The sequence below is a fragment of the Anser brachyrhynchus genome, assembly GCF_964034855.1.
Source record: "Anser brachyrhynchus genome assembly, chromosome: 17".
Taxonomy (NCBI): Eukaryota; Metazoa; Chordata; class Aves; order Anseriformes; family Anatidae; genus Anser; species Anser brachyrhynchus.
The window spans coordinates 8,191,673-8,213,080 of NC_137710.1; the positions used below are offsets into that span (position 1 = coordinate 8,191,673).

At 36.5% G+C, this 21,408-nt stretch overlaps 1 protein-coding gene across 1 annotated transcript; it reads right to left on the bottom strand.

The window, feature by feature from the left end:
* Positions 1-35: 35 nt before the first annotated feature.
* On the bottom strand, positions 36-21,280 carry DGCR8 (DGCR8 microprocessor complex subunit). The gene is made up of 14 exons (XM_080559779.1): positions 21,125-21,280; positions 15,615-16,624; positions 15,008-15,170; positions 13,379-13,521; positions 12,372-12,654; positions 10,581-10,778; positions 9,217-9,318; positions 8,229-8,327; positions 6,943-7,025; positions 5,694-5,794; positions 5,122-5,228; positions 4,782-4,909; positions 4,254-4,367; positions 36-3,880 (listed from the first exon to the last, which is right to left on the bottom strand). Exons 2-14 carry the CDS (start codon positions 16,335-16,337, stop codon positions 3,797-3,799), a joined length of 2,328 nt encoding a protein of 775 aa, XP_080415905.1. The 5' UTR covers positions 16,338-16,624; positions 21,125-21,280; the 3' UTR covers positions 36-3,796.
* Between the last annotated feature and the right edge of the window lie 128 nt (positions 21,281-21,408).

Here is a 21,408-nt window from a genome sequence, read left to right on the forward strand (position 1 = left end):
GCTTAAGTTATCACAATACTGATCACACTACACCATTTTATAATATCAAACTTTATTGCTCAAAACTAATTGTCTGAAAAATACACATGTAGTACTCAAAGACCAAACACATAGGCTTATATGATTGTGCAGAAAAAAAAGCAAGCAGAGGCTCAGTGAAAATGAGGCTTTATAGTTGTACCAATTTAGCACTGGCATCAAGCAACTGCACCCAATACAATTCATACAGCAACCATTGTTACCTACTTGGGCAATAAGATTGATTTTTTTTTCCACTTTTCCTTCTCAGATACACATCAGAATACTGTAACTGAACATTTTATTTGGTTAAGAACAGCATGGCTTCTTGCATTTCACATTTCTTCCTGCAGAAAGTTAGGCAGCTATCGCTTCCTGAATTTTGCTCTAGAACCAAAGTACAGTCTAGAGAATTAATAAGATATAATCATGCTTTTAAATACTTGGATGTTACAAATATATTTGTATAAAGCCTAACAGCATCACAGGAAACTGGAAGTTTACATACAACAATTAATTTTATGCATAATAGTCTTCCCAAATATCTGAGTACCCAACTACTTTGTCAGTTTTGTTTAATAAATATGTAAGAAAAAGCTGAATTACTGGTGTTTAAATAGGTAGCATCTGACTATTCACTGGAAGTCACAGTAAGTTTTCCATCAGTACCATAAAGATTTGAATGCACACTAATTTAACCCTTAAAGTCAATATACCACACTTTTGTCGAGAAGCACATAATATGCAAAGCACAAACTGTAACTCCCAAAGGATGGAACAGTTCTTAAAAATACACTCCATCCCTATAAAAATACCCATCCTCCTCTGTATATAGAAGGGATAAAGAACAAATGTCAGTGACAAAAGCAGCAGCTGTTTTTATGCATTCATATAATCAAGATCTAAACCCTTAGAGCCGATTACCTAGAAAACACACAAGAGTTACAAGACAAATTTAGGATACATCTTGAATCACACTGTAAGTGTTCATGCAGAAGCTGAAGTTAATGCAATGATCTATCCTCTATCACAGCAGCTCGTGCTTATGTGCAAATGCAAGACTGTTACACTCCAAACAATAGTAAACATTAAAACACAAGAATACTTCACAATGACAATAAACAGCAGTTAAGTTGTTTGTTCCAGCAGTTATTGCGCTATTTTCTGGACATCTCTCCAGTTAAAGGCTGCAGCAAGGTCTAATACCATCTTTTTCGTTTGTTTTTGTTTAGAATGCATAATATATGTTCTAGGCTTTGGTTCACAATGAAATCTCTGGATGTTTTTATTAAGGGCAATGGTCACATTGTGATTCTGATAGTGGCAGACTGAGGTAATGCAGCAATCCTCTTAAAAATAATGAAATCAAATTTGTAAGTGAGGCATCTATGTATATTCTGCAGGTAATCTGCAAAAACATTGACATTCTGATTTCAGAAAAATAAAGGATCTACAAGGGTGATTTGTCTTTTACAGTGCTGTCCAAGTAAAGGTTTTTTCTGCTGAAAACACATAAGCTGAAGTAAACCCTACCTAACGCAGTAATACATTTAGGCATAGAAGATATAAGCCCTGTCTTTATGAAAAAAATAAAAAAACAGAGACAAACAGTAATCACTGCTTGTCACTACTGCACCAATATTATACACCTTTCTTAAAAGATGGAAATTTATTAAAGCTATACTAAATTCAAAAAAAAAAAAGCAGAGGCAGTTTTTTTTTTTTTTAGATAGGCCACTTCTTTAAATAACATTTTATGTATAGTCTTCCAACTACCCGTATCCTGCTATAACAGGACTACAACTTGCAGAACTGGAAAGCTAAATATAATAATGAACAGTGGGCGAATTCATATTTGCAGAGACCTCTGAGCGTATCATTCAAATAGAAACAGGTAAGACTCTAGGACTCCCATTTAATCTCAAGCACTATATGCAACATTAGCTTGAGATAAAAATCAAAATCCATGTATTTCCAAAATAACAGGCATGATCTTAAAGGAGGCGTAGACAATACTGATGCCAATATCGTTAAAATCCAGTAGGCACAATATTCATTATACTGCAGCACTCTATATGTAACATGGTATTAAACAATAAAATAAAATAATAATAAAAATAAAACAAACAAACCAAGAACACTCCCCTTTCTCCCCTCCCTACCCCAAGCCCCCAGACCACTGTCCAGGTAAGTACCAGGAGCTGCAGCAATTAAAAACTGACCTCTTTCACTCCTACAGGAGTGTAAAATATACCAGTACAACTCTTGGGTAAATCATTGAAGCCCTACCACCAGCTTGGTTTTTATTCTCTTTTATAACAGACCAAAGAATCCACAAAAATGGTTCTAAGAGAAGACTTACTGCAATCACCCAGTAAACAACACCAAATGAAGAAAAAACCTCATAAAGCAGTGCTTTCACTACAGCCAAAACTATTTCTTCTGTGCTTAATACAATAAAGCCTCAGATGACATAGTGAGTACTGCCTGTTCTCTAAGATTGTATTTTATAATAGTTGCATATTTGTGATTTTCCTATTTATCAGTAAAACTTGTTATGGTCTCATTCTACTCATTACTCTATGTCATATTCCAAATCTACATTCTAATTTTCATTGCAGAAGTTACATTTTTCTTCAAAAACTAAAAATGTAATTAAAAAAGTAAAAACAAAGCTTTTTAAAAAAAACTAAATTGCTGCAGTTATTTCAGATTTCTCATAGTTGTTATTATTCCTAATTTTTTCTTTTATTTTTTTAATTTTTATTTTATGGTGCAAATTAAGACTTAAGTCAGGTGTATTCTGACTCCAATGAAATGAGAAACTTTTTATTGCTGGGAAAAGGGAGTGGAACGTGTTTAAACACCATACTGGCAAACTATTTTCAGACTGCCAACCATGTTCAGTTACATTTTGGCTCCAAGCTTTGAAAACAGTCTTTCAAATTGCAGTTTTCATTTCCATCTAGTAAGTAGAGCCTTATTTTTCCCCTTTCAGCTGATCTGTAAACTAACATAGGCTCTTTTCAGTTAACATAAATCCCATAAATTTTGAATATCCAGCCTGTTGCTCTTAACACTACCAGGTATACTTGTTCTTTTCAAGTAGTAAAAAAATATGCATACTGTGATCTTGAATAACTAAGCCTGGCAGGAGACAAAATAACAGAACAAAACAAAAAAAAAAAACAGCATTACTGGCCTAATCCTATGGCATTAGGAACATTGCTCATCATTTTCATGTATTTGTCACCAAAGTGTCTTATCAGTGCATATTATTATGTGCTGAAATGCAACAAAACTTTTCACAAAAATAGTTTTAGGCATGTTCATACAAGAAGATGTACATATATTTCTTTTATATATACATATATATGTATGTGTGTGTGTGTATATATATATATAGTATCAGCTTTAACCTGTACATAGAAATTCTGAATTTCATCCTTAAAACACATCCGTTTCAAACAACATGGATGGTTTTCAAGGAAAAAGTGCTTGCTTGAATTTATCCTGTGTGAACATGCCTGTCCTCTGTGCATTTGCCCAAGTAGAGATCTTTATGATCAATCCTTTAAACGTACATATCTCAGAGGTATAAAAAAAAAGAAAAAAGGAAAAAGTAATATTGCCCTGATGATGCAAAAAGAACAATGCATAACTGAAGCAGCTTGGATTTTAAAAGTTATCTTGCATTCTGCAGCAAACATTTTTAAATAGTTGTTGAAAATCTAGTTCCTCCATTTGTGTTATTGCTCCCCACTCGTAAATTTTTTCATTATACATCAACAGTACATAGAGGTTCACTACCAGGCTGAGCCGATTCTACTATTGTCATCTTGGGTTTCTTTCGTGTTTCCTCCTAAAAAAGACATGAAACAAAGCCCACCACAGTCACAAACAATATAACAAAAAGCACTTATAAAACATTGCACAACTTTAGCCAAATTTGCATTAGTCTCTGTGAATAGCTAACTTGTTCTAATGTTAAAAAACATTTTATTGAAGTAAAATAAAGTCATAAACCCATCTCAAATAGAGGATGAAAGTCTCTCTAAAAACATCCCTCCAAAAATAATAAAACTAAAAAAACAAGTTTTGAACAACTTTTCTTATATGAGATACTGTAGAAAACAAGCGAAAATTCTAAAAACAAGTGGTAAGTCTCACCTGTGGCATTCATCTTGTTTGTACGTAAATTTTTAAAAAGAATAAAAAGAGCAGCTTATACTCACTCTTTCTTGTGCCAATTTTTTCATTTCTTCCTGTAACTTGTTTAGGATGTGCAGATTTGGCTTGTTCTTTTTGGCATACTGCTGAAGCTCTATCACACTTTTATCAGAGGTCTCCTATTCAACAGAATCATAAGCAACAACAAATAAGCTTTTAAGTATATAAACATGTAATAGAAGTTTTATCTCTGATATTTATATTTCTTTAAGCAATAACATACATTTACATGAATTACTTACATATTAAATAAGTTATATATTTTCAGTGTAGAAAATACGACATTAACAGAATTATCATCAATGAAAGCACTCATTTTATGTTCTGGCAATAGCAAGGTATGAGAATCAATTCAGAAGAACTGAGGATTGCTCATCAAATGCACGCTGCCTTTACCATGGGAGGGAGCAAGAGGATTATGTTGAAATAAGATACCATTGAAGCTTTGCTGTAATTAAAAACAAAATCCACAAATATACAAAAGCAACAATACAATTACAAGGTAGGTTACAATCAAAGAAAATAATCTTCACCTGTTTAACCATCTTGCTACTCTCTCTACCATACATACGCAAAAGAGAGCCCCAATTTTTCACATGTGGATGCAGTAGTTGAAGGATTTTCTGTGAAGCTAATTGTTTCCCCACTCTTTTATTTTTGCCTGTAAAAATAACGATGAAAATGTGTCATATCAGCATCTTAAGGAATTAGATAAACACTGATGTTTACTTGTGTTACTCAAAATTGAGATACCAGAAAAAGAGTAGAAAAAGCATATAACATGTTAGGTAACTGAGCTAATACCTGCAGAATTGATAAAGGAGAACAGGAGAAAAGGAAGATATTGGAGGCCACACTAAATACTGTACTTACACCAGCCTCGCACCGTGTGCTTGCCACAAGTCATGACATATTCACTCTTCTGATTTTTACCAGGAATCACTTCAAATTTTATGGATGTGTCACCCATTCCATGGTTTCTTAAGCACAAACAAAAATCAGTATCATATGCTAAGTACAATTACAAATAACTGAACTCGTTACAGTTATCTTTGTCAATAATTACTGTGGCATTAGATACAGTAATAACAGATTTTTAAGATATCAATGAATCAACAGTTATTTCTTAGATCAGTAACTTGAATGAAGAGGCAACCTTGTATAAAGGAATAACAAATAACAACTACATTCACATCTCCCACAATTAAATCCTAGTCTCAGAAGCAAAACCAGCAAATATAAATTAAAGGAAGATACAATATTAACCAGTTCAGTCCATACTAGGTCTCTTATAGCCAAGTGAGTGAAATAAGCTTCTTGTGCCAGCCCACAAGTGTCCTTAATTCACTAAGCAAAATTGTGGGTACGAGCATCCAAGCAAACAATGTGCTCTGACCCAAAGCACCCGTACACAACAGAATTTGTTCCTCATTCTGCAGCCTTACCTTTTAAGGCACTCATGGAGAATCTGATATGGAGACAAAAGTCCAGCTTTGCTGGTCAGTTCATATACCCGTGAGTCCTCAATACTGATATGGTTAAAATACTACAAAGGAATTAAAAAGGGTTATTGAATTTTTACACACACATAATTTTAATACTGTTCTAAATCCTCATCTCTCTCACGTAGCTTTCAGCAGAGTAACAGAATCTGTTAAATAACTATTTTTAAATGCATAGTGGAGATCTTTACCCACGTCATTAAGATTGCCATACCTAATCATATGTTTGCAGACTTTTTTTTTTTTTTTTTAAAAATCAACTCCAATTTTACATTAGAAAATCACAATCTCATAATAATTTTTTTTTTTTAAATCATTCTTCTTCCCTCAGGACAAAGTTATTTTATTTATCTCATTTTGGAATTCTACTTACCAAAATGACGTGGTTTAATAAAAGAAAACAGCTATTGGAAGGTTTTGTTTTCCATTTAAAAAAAAATGAAAAAAAATCTGTTTTCTTCATGACCGTTTCAATATTACAAGGCATGTGCTACAGTTTTAATTTAAAGCAAGCATAAAACCAACTCATTTTCTGTATAGCCTGCTTTTTAAAAGAATAACATTCCTTTCAGGCTTATCACTGCTTTTTCCTTTATTGTTGGTCTACAGTATGCTGAATTGAAGGTTAACATATCACAGATGAACTAGCTATTTAATACGTCCAATACCTGAAAACACAGCACACACTGTCCACTTCAAGAAACTATTCCTTTGAATTTTCTCAAATATCACTGCTCAAAGTCAGAAACATGAGCTGTCTGATCTAGCAGCTTTCACAGCTAAATGAAGAAGTTTCAGAAGCCATGGCACATTTAGTTCTTACTTGGTCTTCTAAGACAATCACACAAAATCCGAGAGCACGTAGCTCTGAAATTTTCAAAGCCATAATTCAGGAAGCCAGGTTAGTACAGGCCATCCAGTGTCCTGGAACATTTCAGGTCTTCAGCAAGTGATCTCATATTTCAACAAGGGGCTAGCTCTCTTCATCAAAACAAATTTTATGGTCACCTCGCATAGTAAAAATGTATTTTCATTATCATAGGTCTTGTTATAAAGAAAGAATTTCACATTTCTATCTGACTGAGAAAGCAAAGTTATGGATTTTCACCAAAGCTTCTCACACTGAAGGTGTAATGTTTTTAAAAACAGAGACTCCAATAATCACATCCATCAGGCAAGAAGAGGTCAGTACCTCAAGTTCTTCACTGTCTTTGGGCTTCTCCTCAGAGGTCTGTTTAACAAAGTCAGGAATAAGGATTTCCAGTGTAGCTCGAGCTGCAGAAAATGATTTAATGTCTTGATTACCTTTATTTTAAACAATGATTGTAAACAACAGCAGCAGAATGAAACACTCATTAAGCAAGCCTCACATCTCTCCTAGAAATCACCACTTATCTTAGAAAAAAACTTAACAGGTAAAACAAGCAACTTCTTACCACAACAAGTATATTCACTTGAACAAGAATTGTTTTTTCTTAAAAAGTGTAAGTTGATAATGAAAATCTTAAAACTATTAAACTGTACCTAAGAAAAAACTGCTATTTGCAAATGCATGAAAAATAGGGGGAAAAGTCTCTGTCAGATCAAGTGATGTGTCCTTGGGAACAAAAATTAAAGGCATGTTATCACCCCATAGTTGTTACAGCAGAATCCTAGGATTGTACCACTAAAGCACTCAGAATTTGCCTCAATTATCACAATGAAATTTCTTTTTTCATGCACAAAAAGTTGTGTGCTGTATTTTGATGTTTTAGCTACATTGACAAATTTCACAAAAGCTCCAAATACCACACATATATTACAGACCTCTAAATTTTAGGAAGTTATTTTTTCTTGACCGCTGTGCTAAACACATTCCAATCTGGAGATCAGGATGAAGTTCTAATGTGCAAGACACATGCTCATCTAGGTTTTCATTATATACACATTACTTACAGAGTTAAATGGTTAGAACTGTGGCTAATTAGATTTAAACCATTAATGGAGAGAATTACTTGGAAATCAGTATAAATAACATATTTCAGTGCAATTGTTTTATTATCAGAAAGAGATCCAAACCAACCAACCACCTGAAGGTTTTTTGTTTGTTTTTGTTCTTAAAGGAGGGCAAAGACTTAAAATTTGCTAAAAATCCATGAGCTAGGTGTTTGTATAGCAGACAACAGTATAAAGAAAACATATACTCATTGGTCTGATAATTAGAAACATATGTGATTACAGCTAATCAGTATAAATCAGTAGTTTATATGTAAATTAACTTCTAAAGTTTCTCCATGGTTTTCTATTCCAGTGCACTGTTGAACCTTGGAATGGCAAAAGTCTCTACAACAGTATTTCTTTTAATAAGACGACATGAATGGACATGTAGCTGTTAACAAAATTACTCCTACTTACTATTGCAAATATGTCATCTTCAAAGCAGAAATGAAAACAGATAAACAATTCACCAGTTGGTATTAAGAAAGAAAAGAATATTACCAGCTTTATTCTTGGCGAGTTTTTTACTGCTGGCAGTTCCTGCCCCATAAGTTACTCCATCAATAATCACTGAGGCTCCAAAAGGCTCACTTGGGTTCTCTGAAAATGGAGGAGGAGAGAAAAAGAAAGCTTTTCAGGACTCCCAATGCAAAGACAGTCGTGAACATGAAATATCACCACTGTCAAGATTTGTTTTCTTTCATTTCAACTTCAAGTGGGAGGAATTTTGTTTACTCTTCAGAACAACTGAAGCATATGAAAACCTAAGAGTTTCCCAGTAACAGAGACCTACCACCATGTACGTCATTCTTCCAAATGAGGAACTTCTATGTTTTAAGAGATCTTTAAAATCTGCCAGAATTCAAATGTTAATTCTAAAGGTTTTTTTTTGTTTGTTTCTTTTTTTTGCATCACTAGCACAGCGTAAATGCAAGAGCTACACATTATGGTATTCAAAACTCAATTACATTCTGTAACACATTTATAAGAAAAATGTAACTGAAAAATTATAGCTTCCACACTAAACTAAGGCACCTGACTTTATTCCTTGTATACAAACATATAAGTCCTCATATATTTAACATCAATTTATACATATACAATTTTCTTAGGATGACTGGATTTATTATGAACCTCCATGGCATAACAATAATCGTAACATACAATAACTTGTACAGTTTTTTTGTTTTTTAACTCTACATATCTAAAATAAAGTTTAGATGCAAGTAACTCACTCCAATCCACAATTGCTTATTCATATTTTTCTAAGCAAAAACCCATACACATTTTAAAATATACAAGGCCCATATCCATGTTTCAGATATACAGAAAACATTTCCTAGCTAGAATTTGGCTCACCATAGACTTTCAAGACACCCCCTAGGAAAACTGTCCATTGATTGAATTTATTTTATTATTAAGATATCCTAGCATGAGAGAAGCTTTTCAAAACTGCATTGTGGTCAATGAAAAACCTTAACAGACTTACCACATTCAAAGAAATTGTAAACAGGGCGAACCTTTAGGACTCGTTGCATATATTCATGCAGTATGCAAACTTCAGATTTCCCATTGGGATTAATGACAAATTCTACAAAAAAGAGGGGGGAGGAGAACAATTAGTTTCAGTCTTTAAAAGAAAATTACTAATACAAACTAATAAATAAATAAATTGCAAACTGCAAGGGAGAAGTGCCCGCTCATTTCCCTACATACACGTATCACCTTAAAGTACATACATTGGAAATGACAAGTATTTGGCAAACTGATTTTTAAGGTGGTATTTTAAACAAGCTAATCGATATTTTAATGCACTGCACGCAACACTAGCATTACATGGTCAGCAATTTTTTTTTTATTTTTTTTTTTTAAATAGTCCATATAGCAATATTTTATACTACTTTTAACAAGTGCTGGTAACTTAAATCTTGCAATGGAAAAAAAATCACTGACTTCAGAACACGTAAGTAAATGCTGACAATTAATATCTACAACCGAAGTTAGAAAAATCTTTACAATTCTCTTTTGCAACCATCATAGAATTAAAATGAGTTTTAAGAAAACCTTTAATAAATAGTATGCATTACGTTCAAAACGTTATGTTATCAAAACGTTATGTTCAATTACATTATGTTTCAAAACATAAGAGCTCTCACCTTTTAGCTCAAGGTTGATTTTTGTTGACAAAACACTTGATTTTTACAAATGTTTCCTTACTCAACAGTTTAAAAAAAATAATTACACTAGACCATCCTCTAAGTACTACTTTTATACTGGAAATTTTTTCCCACCATGGGAAAACATTAATCTAAATAGTATTATATAAATATATATTGATATGTAGAAAATATTTTCAAAAAAATCATAGTTAAAAAAAACAAAAGACCAAGCAACTCTCAATGAATAATCACAGATTACAATTCAACTGCATCTCCCTGTAACAGGGAATGGTCAATTTTTATTTCATTATGTATTTTTCATTTTTATTGTTTATTTTTAATTATAGATTTTAATTTGGAACAATCTGACATTTGTAACCAGTCCCTAATTTGGGACTGATTAGAACTGGTACAGAACTGAAAAGACAGCAGCAGCAACTGGTGATTGGGTAGGATGGTTTTCAATAACCATTATTATTAACAAATAGCTGAAGTTAGTAACCAGTTACCAGGACTGAAGCCTTAAATAAAAATTTTGATAGTGTTTTTCCTTTAATTTTTTATATGATGGATCCAAGAATGCAAAGGTCTGAAACAAGAAACGAATAGATTCGTTGCAGATTTTTTTTTTTTCCAGTCAAGCTTGGAACTGCCTTCAACATCGAACATTTGAACTCTAGGTAGATTAACTAACCTTTCTTTGTAGGTGCATCTTGCACAGACAAGGTAATGAGTTTCTGATTGGCAGGCAGAATAGGCCGCTCAGATTCTGCCTGCTTCCGCTTCATTTCACGATTGAATTGCCGTCTCTCAGCCCAGGTTCTGAATTTTTTTACGGTAACTTGTTCAAAGTCAAAACGTTTCTCAAGATAGTGTCTAAAATCTTCCAGATCTAAGAAACACAAGCAAGTTACTCTCTATACTTGACCACTAAGCAAGGAATAAATTCACTATTTCCACTGTTTTAAACACATAATTATTGTTTTTAGTCTAGGAGCAAAAATAGTAGCTTTAGTTCACAAGGTTAAGATACTATTTTACACTAACAAAGCTAACTACAAGTTCTCTCATTACTGTATCAAATGCACAACGTTTGTGCAAACTGGAAAACAAACAAAACTATGTTTTTTCTGTCACCACAAGATTTTCCCCATGTAATACCCAGCATATTATCCAACAAAACACTGCTAGTAGTTCTACTTCACCACTTATCCACCTTCTCATTACCTGAAGCAACGTATCCACTAAGTAACAGTAGTTTGCTATTAACCTTAGTTTCCTGAAGCCAAAACTGACTATTGCTGCATATTTATTGAAATGTGAATCATGGAACACTATCTAATGATGCTCCATGAGCTCCATGAATATTTTGCTGGCTTCTAAATAAAATATAACACATTCATTTTTATGTAAAAAGTACTAAAAGACAACCCCCATTGAAGTGTAACTACTACTCCTTTCTAGGACATTTCTGCAGATCTAATCAGCAAAAATAAGATGAGTAGCATTCCAAGATGTTAATGAACAAAAAAAAGCTGCTGACATTGTCTCCTTCCACAAGGAATTCCAAATGCAAGTCATGCTTATACCTGACCACTCATATTTTCAGTAATATAGAATAGATCCTATTTAAGGAGAGAGAGGTAAGTAAGTGCTCACTGGTTTTAGTTTTGCTACTAGGTATCGATGATTTATTAGACTTTAAAAATCTTTTGACATGTTTTTTGGAATCAACAGGACACATGTAATGCCACGTTTTGTGTTTCTGAATACAAACACATTCCATAGCAGTATTGTAAGCAGCACTAATTGACGTGGGTGGTATTTTCAGGTACGTAGTTGTGGTAAATGGCACACAAGCTTTCTGTCCAAGTTCCTGTCTAAGTTTGGCAGTGAATGTAGCATGAATTCTTTAGACTTTTCTTTGAATAAAACCTATTAGACTTGCATAAGTAACATATTGAAGCATCAAAGCCCTTGTCTGAATGCAACTATATTTGTGTAACTTATTCTGTGCAAACAAGCAAAATATATCATTTATCTTAAGAGATTATATTGAAAAAAGAAAATTCAGCCAATGCAAACACTGTATAGAAAAGCTACTTAATGCAAAAGACACAAACATACATGACAGCACTAATTTGTATGTACAGACTGATTTAATTCTTAGACTGAGATAAAAGTTTACAGGTCTGAGTCACCCCAAATTTTCACACTATTGCGTGTAAAACTTGCATATAGACTCTCAAAAGTCTTCAGCAGAAATTCCCAGCGTACGTTTTCTTCCTTGTTACAATCAAAAATTATTTTTAAAACTGGATCTATTTTTCCAGATCTCTGCATAAGAAAAAACTATGGAAAGATGACTTACCACTTGACTGCAAGTAAGATATTATTCCGTTGTCAAGTCAGGAATAAAGCGCAAGTGTCCCAAATGCCATTACCCCAACACCAGCCCAGAAGAGAGTCCACTTCCCATACATACCTACAGATTCATCTTTACATACTTCAACTTTGGCCTTAACTTGTCCCAAGGCTCCTTGTGCTGCATCTCCCCCCGAGGGGTCTTTGTCATCTAAAGGCCCAGAATCAGCAGCAGTGGAATCTGGCTCTTCTGTTTGGCAGTCCAGTTCTGAAGATTTATCTATGTGCTTTACGGGTGATACTTCCCCATTTGGGGTTATGTCATTATTTTGTTCCCTTTCCTCATTTTCCTTCATTTTTTTATAATGCAAGCAGGGAATGCTACTAAGGGGAGGATCATGTTTCTGCAAATGTAAAACAACACAGGTTTCAGTACCTCAGGATGATCAAAAGCAAAACCAAAACTCAAAACCAAAAGATGCAATCAAGATGAAAGCTAACTTTAGTTGATCTAAGCTGAAGCTGCTCTTTAGTTAGCAATCTTACCCTAGGCAAGACCATAGCATGCCCATTACCGTGGTTTCTTGGCACTGTGAAACACTGATTGTAACCTTCAAAGTGTGTTTCCCATTTTAAGTCCAAACTATATTATGCTCAATTACAAGCAAATACTCCAATGCTTTCATAAAATCCATTGAGCTTTCTCACGGTTTAAGTCTATGATGTTAAACCAACTCTCTGCAGATACCTTTGGTGTATGAATGTCACATGCCTACTTCTGTGAAGGTGGACCATGAAACACATCTCAGGCTTATTTTTGGCTACAAGTAAATAATCTGAATATATTTCATAGTGGAATAAAAACAACATTTTGCAGCCATATTCTAGAACAAAGATGGCACAAATTAAGATCATCTCATTCACTTTAACTGCCCAAACTCATTGCAAAAAATGGAAAAACAAACCACCATAAGAAAGATCATACTTTAGAAACAGACGAGTTTATTTTTGAAGTGCCATAATTCTAACACTGGAAACAAGCCTACCAAAGCAGAAAAATATTCAACTGTTTACAGGAAATCGCCTCATTTTAAAAACCTTGGTACATAAGTAATTGACAGATCTTACCCTTATGCTTCCTGTTCCCAAGAAGTAAGGTCTAGACCAGGTGACAACTCTAGATTCTCTGTGCAGATATACAGGAATGCCTGAGTTATGGAATGTCATGATCCATCCATCTGGCAAAGGTTCTGTAGGAGGGCGGCCACGACCTTTAAAGCAAAGAATAGCTTTAGACTTGAATAGACAGCTTAGAAGAACAGAAAAACAAGATTTTTCTTTCTATTGCTTTCTCTATCTCAAAGCATAAAAAGACACTGAAACAAGACTAAAGAAGTTTTGCAGAAAGATTTCGCTTTGCTTTAATAAGAAGGTGTATGCTTCTAGCCCATGTTAAGTCCTGCCAAATTATACATTCCATTATATTTTGAACTGAAAAGCAATAGTAGCACTGATTATTACACAGACTGATTTGTTCATTTCACCAGTGAACTTCCACCTCAGTCTTCTCTATGTCAACATATCAACACAAGCACCAATATATTCAGTGGAAAAGTTGCACTTGCTTTTGAAACATCTTCAGTGTTATCCTCTACCTTTCTCAAATACTTGAGGGATAGATGGTTGACTCCTATTTCAGCCTCTCAATACTCTATTTCAATGCAGAAACTTCTATTTCAATTTCTTTGATAGCTGCAGAGAGCTATTTAAGAATCAGTTTGAAATAAAAAAGTTTTTTTTAATATATATTTTTTAACATAAGTACAATACAAACCAGTATGAAGTCTTCATGCCTATATACTTAAATATCTTAGCCATCAAAAATATTACATTTTACACAAAGCATGACTGAAATTAGAGTACAATAAACCAATACGAGGACCCACACAACAGAAGAAATAATACAGCAATAAAATGTTTATGTTCACATTCAAGGGAATACACATTTTTACTCATTTTTACTCCAGAAATTAGAGAACGTTCTCACTCCTTTCTACATCAGAAATCATGAGAACAGGCTCCTCTCAGCGAAGAGCTTCCTGGCAATCCTGTATTAATATAAAGCTTTGGAGCGAAAAACCATTTGGTTTCTTATTTCAGAATACAGTGAAGCTGTAACGCACTCCCCCCTAGAGCAGGTTCAAAGCTTAATTCTAATTCAGACTATTTTCAGTTACATTCTTCTGGATTGATTTGCATTCTCAGCTCTTTTCTATTACTAAGTTTGTAACACATGATGAACCTTGAAAAACTTAACTCACTGACTTTTGTAATAGTTCTAACCAGCACTGCATGCATAAAGACTTCACATACAACAATTTCAGCAACAGAAATTATCTAACTGAAGTAGGAAGAATTCCACAACCAGTCTTCACCTATTTCAGAGAGATAAAACAGATCCTTGTACATCTCCTCAGTGCTGAGCTAACATTCTTCCTAGTTTTCCACGAATCCATGCACCAAAACACATTCTTATTACATAAAACATATGAAGATAAGTACCCCGAAACATCGGCTTTACTCTTTAGGAATATGAAAATCACATCCTATAGTAAGAAGCCTTCAAACAATAAAACTGTGTAACATATCCACTATTGTACCAGAATTGCTATCCTAAACTTTGTTTGCTTGTGTATTTTTATTCTGTATACATAAGCCACACAAAGATTTATAGATAATTAAAGGGCATTAACTTACTTTTAAGTACAGTTTTAATTTTGGTCATCATTGGCTGCACACTTGTTTCTCCATCAGACTGGTGATCGCTTTCACCACCATATTTCTCGTTTTCTAGTCTCCTTGTTTTGGGTGCACGAAGACCCTCTTCCAGTAGAGCATCCACATCGTTATCAAAGTCATCCTGAAAGAAATGTCATCAGATACCATCCTCCTGGGGCCTACTAACTTCCCTTTCCCCTTGGAAAGAAAAGGTATACGTTATCTCTACGTAATTCCATACAGAAAGAAACTAGACATTTCCAATGATCCCAGTAAAGACTGAAAAACAAGAAAATAAGTTTTCATAAGCGAGCATTAGCATTTTTCACAATAAAGTGATCTGCAATTGCATAAGAAGCCTTTTTAATGTTATTTTTAAACAACATTATAGAATACACCACACAACTCAAAAATTTTATCAAGATAATTAAAAAAGTTTTGGCAAAAGTTCCGTCTTTGAAAATTCTACATTTTTACTCAAGAAGTGCATATTTTTAGAAGAGGGTATCTCCAGTGAACACCTTTGCATATATTTTTCTAGCTACCTGGAACCCTCTTGCCCATCAAAAAACATGCATCTACTTACCTCGTATGAGTAATTCAAGGTTTCTTCATCCACTTTATCCCTTTGAACGATTGCTTTAGATGTGAACCCTCCGCCTTCTTCATCTATTTCCATCAAGTTGTCCGTAAAATCTTCTAGCTCATCCAAAACTGCATATTCTACTCTCTTTTCCTGATCAACATCATTTTCATCATCCTTCTTGTCGTCATTTTCACCCCCTGTTCCTACAGCTTTCCCATTACTACCACCAAAAGGACAAACATGCAAATCCCCATTGACATTATTAATACCAAAATCTGCATCTGCCTTATAATCCTGCTCAATTCCAGTGTAAAGAACTTTCCTATCTTTGCTTTTGCAGCTTTCTGTAAAGCTAACACTAATCTTTACATCTTTAAGCAACTTAAGATCTGGGGTGAACTTTCGAACTGAAGGTGCATGACGAGCAGTTCTTGGGCTTTGGTCACTATTGTTAGGGTCTATTATAAGACGACTTTTGTAGCAGGCAGATCCCTTTGTGAGAAGCTGAGTTCTGCAGATACTGTGCGTGTCCCCAGCAGGGGTATCTGACTGTCCATCACCACCAGAGCCAACGTCCATTACCTCTGCGTCACTGGACGTTTGCAGGGGAGGTGGTGGAGGCTGTTCGTTAGGCGGCAGAGGTGGGGGACAAGTGTGATTCTCCACATTCATTTCTCTTGCAGGTTCTTTAGGGAGGGGTGGTACATTTTCATATTTCTCCATTTTTAAAACTGCAAAACTACTGTTTAAAAAAGAAACAATGCTTTAAGTAAATGTTTATATCTATATTCCTAACATGCATAAGTCCATCAAGATTGGTTTATCATGTTCTATTCAATATGCAACACTGATGATTCAGTTAAGCTGACTACATTGTTCTTTTCATTAATGTAGACAGCTTTCAGAATCACTGTCTCAATTATTGGAAATCACAATGCATTCAGCTTAAATAGCTGAAGACTAAGACTGCATCTTCACTGGACAAACAGGTCTCCCTTTCTTCTTTCAACCTACAAGAAGAAAAAAAAAAAGAGATATTTGTTACAAAAACAAAATGGAAACATTATCCCAGGCAAAAAAGAAAAGCAACTTCTTCCCATATTAATTTCAAGTAGAAAAACAGTAACATTTTCCAGTGAAAAAAAGCAGGGTATCTTGACACCATTCTGAATGAGGCTGAAATTAGGTTGTTTTTACAATTTACAACTTTTTGATCTGTACGCCAGCAGAAGAATTTGCTAACACAGAGTTGCCTGTATAAACTGTTGACCATCTCTGCTTGTTTAACAAGCAGGGCATTAAACATCGGTTTTGCAGTGTCCAGACTAAAAACCACATTTTAAATAATGTGAGAACTCCCCTAAATAATCTGGTATTCAAGCCGTACTTACCCACACAGCAGAAAGGATAATTAGCTTATACTTTAGGACAATCTGAAAAACTGACAAGCTTTTAACATCTATGGTCTTAAAAGATACATGGGTTTTTGAAACTTTTAGGTGTTTTTAAACCTTGCTCGAAGTTTTAACAGGATATCTCCTGATTTACTAAAAGTTCATGCAAAAACAATCTCTAGATGAGGAGATATTAAGCTTTTCATCCTATATTCCATACTGTTATGGGAGCATATATTTGTTACGTCTGAGGAATTTAGGCCTAGATGCAGCGTTAAAACACAAATTAATTCTGGGAGGCATCTAGCAGCCAATGTTTTTTGTAATTCATCCTGGCAAAGACATTCAATTGTTCTAGGTTAAGTGCATGTTGTTTTTTCTTTTTCTTCTTTCTCCTCTCTCCATTAAGTGGGTTCTTTCTAACATGGTTATGATGGATTCTTCAGTTAAAATTTAGTTATCTGTGCAGGACTATAAGCACATGAGAAAAGGAAGAGGATGTTTCATTATTATTTCTTACCTGCTAGTTTGGTTTCTCCAAGCCCCCTGAACCAGCCCAAACTGGGCTTAAATCTTCCTACCAGCTAGAAATAAACTAGTGTTGCTCTGCCTAAGACAACCATCTGAAACTGCTCCGATCAAACCATTTCCAGGTAGCAGAGACATTCTACCCAAACATTCTAGGGTCATCGTGTAACATTTGAAAGCAACTGGGCAGAACGTCTGGGTTGTCAAGAGGGACTTAGAAAAGCCAAATACAATTCTGTAGTGTATCTCTACACCAGTCCAGACAGAACAAATTTCAACAGCAAAGTTCAAACACCAACTGGGGCAAGGCAGGAAGCTGGGAATCAATGGTTATGATAGGTTTGATTCAAATTCAACAGCATACAGAAACCACCTACCTGGAAGCTGGAAGAAAGCAAAGCATACATGAGCTCAAACTCCTATTTTAGTGATTTGGCAATAGGAAGAGCTTTGCTGGGGCAGTAGAATTGTTAGGGGTGGGAGCATAATATATTCAAAATTGTGATATATTTACAACATTGAGCTTGACACACACTGTAGACTTACTAAGGAAGAAGACTCCATCTTAATAAAAGCTCTAAAAATAAGCCCATCTTCTCCGATATAAAGGTAATACCTTCCAGAAGGAAAACAGCTCGCTCACCAGTAAGACAAGCATTCTATGAATTTAAAACCAGTCCATCCTAAAAGACGATCATACAATCACCACAGAAGTGACCAATTCTTTCTTTCAAAAGGTTCTGAACCACTTCATGTTGCGCAGAATACCTCCAGAAATATATTCATGGCTAGTATCTTTCCTCATCCTCAAATAAAAAAACATGGCAAAGGACAAATTCTTAGGTTTTGTCTATAATAATCCATTAGTGTCTTCGTTGTTAATTCTGAACAAAGAGTCAAATATCACAGTACAAGTTCAGGAAACCTTAGAAACTAAATGCCTAAGAAATCTTAAAAATTTTTGAAGACTCTTGAAAAGAGTAAGCTGAAATAATACCCACAGAAATTAAATCTTAAAGCTGGTGTTCTAGAATCTGACAGAGCTACCTTCCCACATGATCAATGAGCTACCTTGTCCAACCAGAAAAACTATTTATGACCAGTCATAAGACAGGATCAGGCATAGTTTGCCCATCCCTGATACACATCCTACTCCTACTCTAAAGAGTGTTTTGACACCACCAATGTCAAAACACAAGAAAATTATCTTTACCTACCTAGCTTGCTTTGGCAGTCTTCTCACACTGCACCTCTGCTCTGTGCTGAAAAGGTGTCTTGTTATTATATTCAAGCACTATTCACAATGCCATTATTATTGCCTTTCCATTCTTGCTGGCCTTGAAGCAATGAATAGCGTACCGAATCACTGCCAGGGATTGTCTACCAGTGAGTACGCACACTGTGGCCAGAAGCAGTACTAGATCAGGATGGGTTTCAACTAGTTTTTGTGTTCCTGGCCATAAACCTGCTGCATCCCTAGGGTAAGGTAACAGAGTCTGGCAGCTCTACAGTTACAACAGGCTACAATACCTTCCCATAACCTACATTAAAAAAAATAAAAATAAATAAAAAAATAAACAGGAAGCAGCGGAGTAAGACGGGTCTAATTCCCACCTACTTTCTTGCAAACATACAATATGTCTTTTATGTTAGAGACTGAAAAAAAACAACAAACCAAACAAGCCAACACCAATAAGAATTTTCCCTTAGATATCAGGTGTTTTAAAAGAAAGTGAAAAGGGAGTAAAACACAAAAGGATGAGTTATATGAGCCTGAAGGTTAAGAACAGCCAAGTGGTCCTTAGATAAGGCAACCAAACAACCAAGTCTGAGCACACTAGGTTACATAGCACTAGAACAACACAAAATAGCTCACCTATTTCCATGCTTAATTACCTTGCTCTGAAACTACACATTTTATTCTCCAAGGCTCTACCATGTGCCATCAACCATTTCCATAAGGAATCCTTAAAAAGATATGGGACATTATGGCCAGCTGCACCAGCTAGTACAAAACACTGAAGCAGCTCTGGATTAACTGCAAGAAACATGAACGCACAGCTGATGTTCTGCAGATCACCAATAAATGGAAATTTCACATTTTTTGATTACTTTACTTTTTACTTTCTTAGATCCTTTGAAAAGGTTTTATAGCAAAACCAAACTCAATGGAATAGATACATGCTGGAAATTTCCAGTATGCTGGAAATATTTGTCATGGCTTGGCTGTGTTATAGTTGTTCTTCGAAAGCTGAAAGAACAAAAATTAAACCAGCCAACATCTATGTTTAATAAGTACCATGCCTATTCTCTCAATCAATACAGACAGATCGTAACAAAAATCGCACAGGGAAAAGGGTATCTCTGTTTTCAAAGAGAAAAACAGAACATTAACGCTTGTAACCAGCACTGCCCAAACTTGGAGGAACTCCCTGCCCAGAACAGCACAGCAGCAGTCTTATAAGCAACTTCACCAAAGAACACACGAATACCTGTATCTGCTATGAGAACAAGGAACAGTGTATCACACTTTCTCTTCGAGAAGCAATTTTCTAAAGAAGTCATCAATGCTGTTTAAGAGAAGTCAGTCTAGTGCCCAGTCATAACGATTGATGGCAAATACAGACAAGACTGAAGAACTTCTGCAGCTCAACCCATTTCAGAACGAGCAGAGTACACAGTTTGGGAAAGGCACCATCAGAAACACCACAGCAAATGCTGCTTTGATAGCTTAACAAATTTTCTGGCGGAGTTTAGATGGCTTCAATTAACTGTGTGAAACAGGAAAGAGCTTAAAAAAATCTGCAATTCAGGGCTTAGTAAGGAGGGAAAAAAAAAATATTAATGTTATGAATGGCTTTAGTTGTAAAGAACAACAAAATTAGGAACTAAAATCCCCTCTTGCCTTCTACAGAAGCCAAGTAGTCCTGGCAATCAGAAGAAGTTGCCCAGAAGAATCAGTGTGCTACCTCCTCACCCAGAACTAAAAATAGGAACACCTCACTTATCTCAGCAGCATGGACAGGAGCGCTGCTCACAGATGAGAAGTTAAAGGCCCGTCCCACCGCCCGTGTCAGGGAGCGGGCTCACCCCGCGGGCCCCCCTCCACCCCGTTCAGCAGGGCGCAGTCCCCGGACGCCGGGGGGGTCCCGGCCCCCCCGCACCCGGCCGGGCCGCGCGGCTCGGCGGAGGCCTGGTGAGGCTGGGGCGGGAAGGAAAGAGGGAGAGCAGAAGGGAAACGTTCGGCTTTCCGATGGAAGGGAGGGAGAAGAAAAGGAAGAAGGGATGGAGAGAGGAAAGTTAGTTGACGGAGCCTCGCAGAGGCCGCCCGAGGTGACTGAGGAAGGGCCACCGCCGCGCTGCCCCGCACGCAGCACCGGCCGCGGAGCGCCCCGCGGGAGCCCAACGCCGCCCGCTCGGGTCCCGGCGCCTCAGGAGCGCGGAGGAGGCGGCCAAGTCGGCGACCGGCCCGCGGGGAAGGCGGGCAGGAAGTGAGGGAGCGCCTCAGGCGCCACCCGCCCGCAGAGAGCACCCCGGCGGGCCCCGCGACCTGTGGCCGGAGGGGTCCCGCCCGCGGCCCGCACCCACCTGGGCCATGCCCGCCGCCCCCGCTCCGGGACGGGCTGAGGGAAGGGGAGGGGGGGCCGAGCGCGGCCGCCTCACGGAAGCCTCCCCCCGCGCCGCGCCGCCGCCGCCATCTTTAAACGCCTGCTCCCAGTGGCTCCGCTCCGCGCAGGCGGGACTCGACGCTCCGCAAGCCAATCGCGCTGCCGCTCTCATGCGTGACGGATTTGAAATGGGAGCAGCCATTGGGGGATCGCCGGGCACGTTAAGTAGGTCGGCCAATAGCGAGGCGGAGGGCATACGCCCTC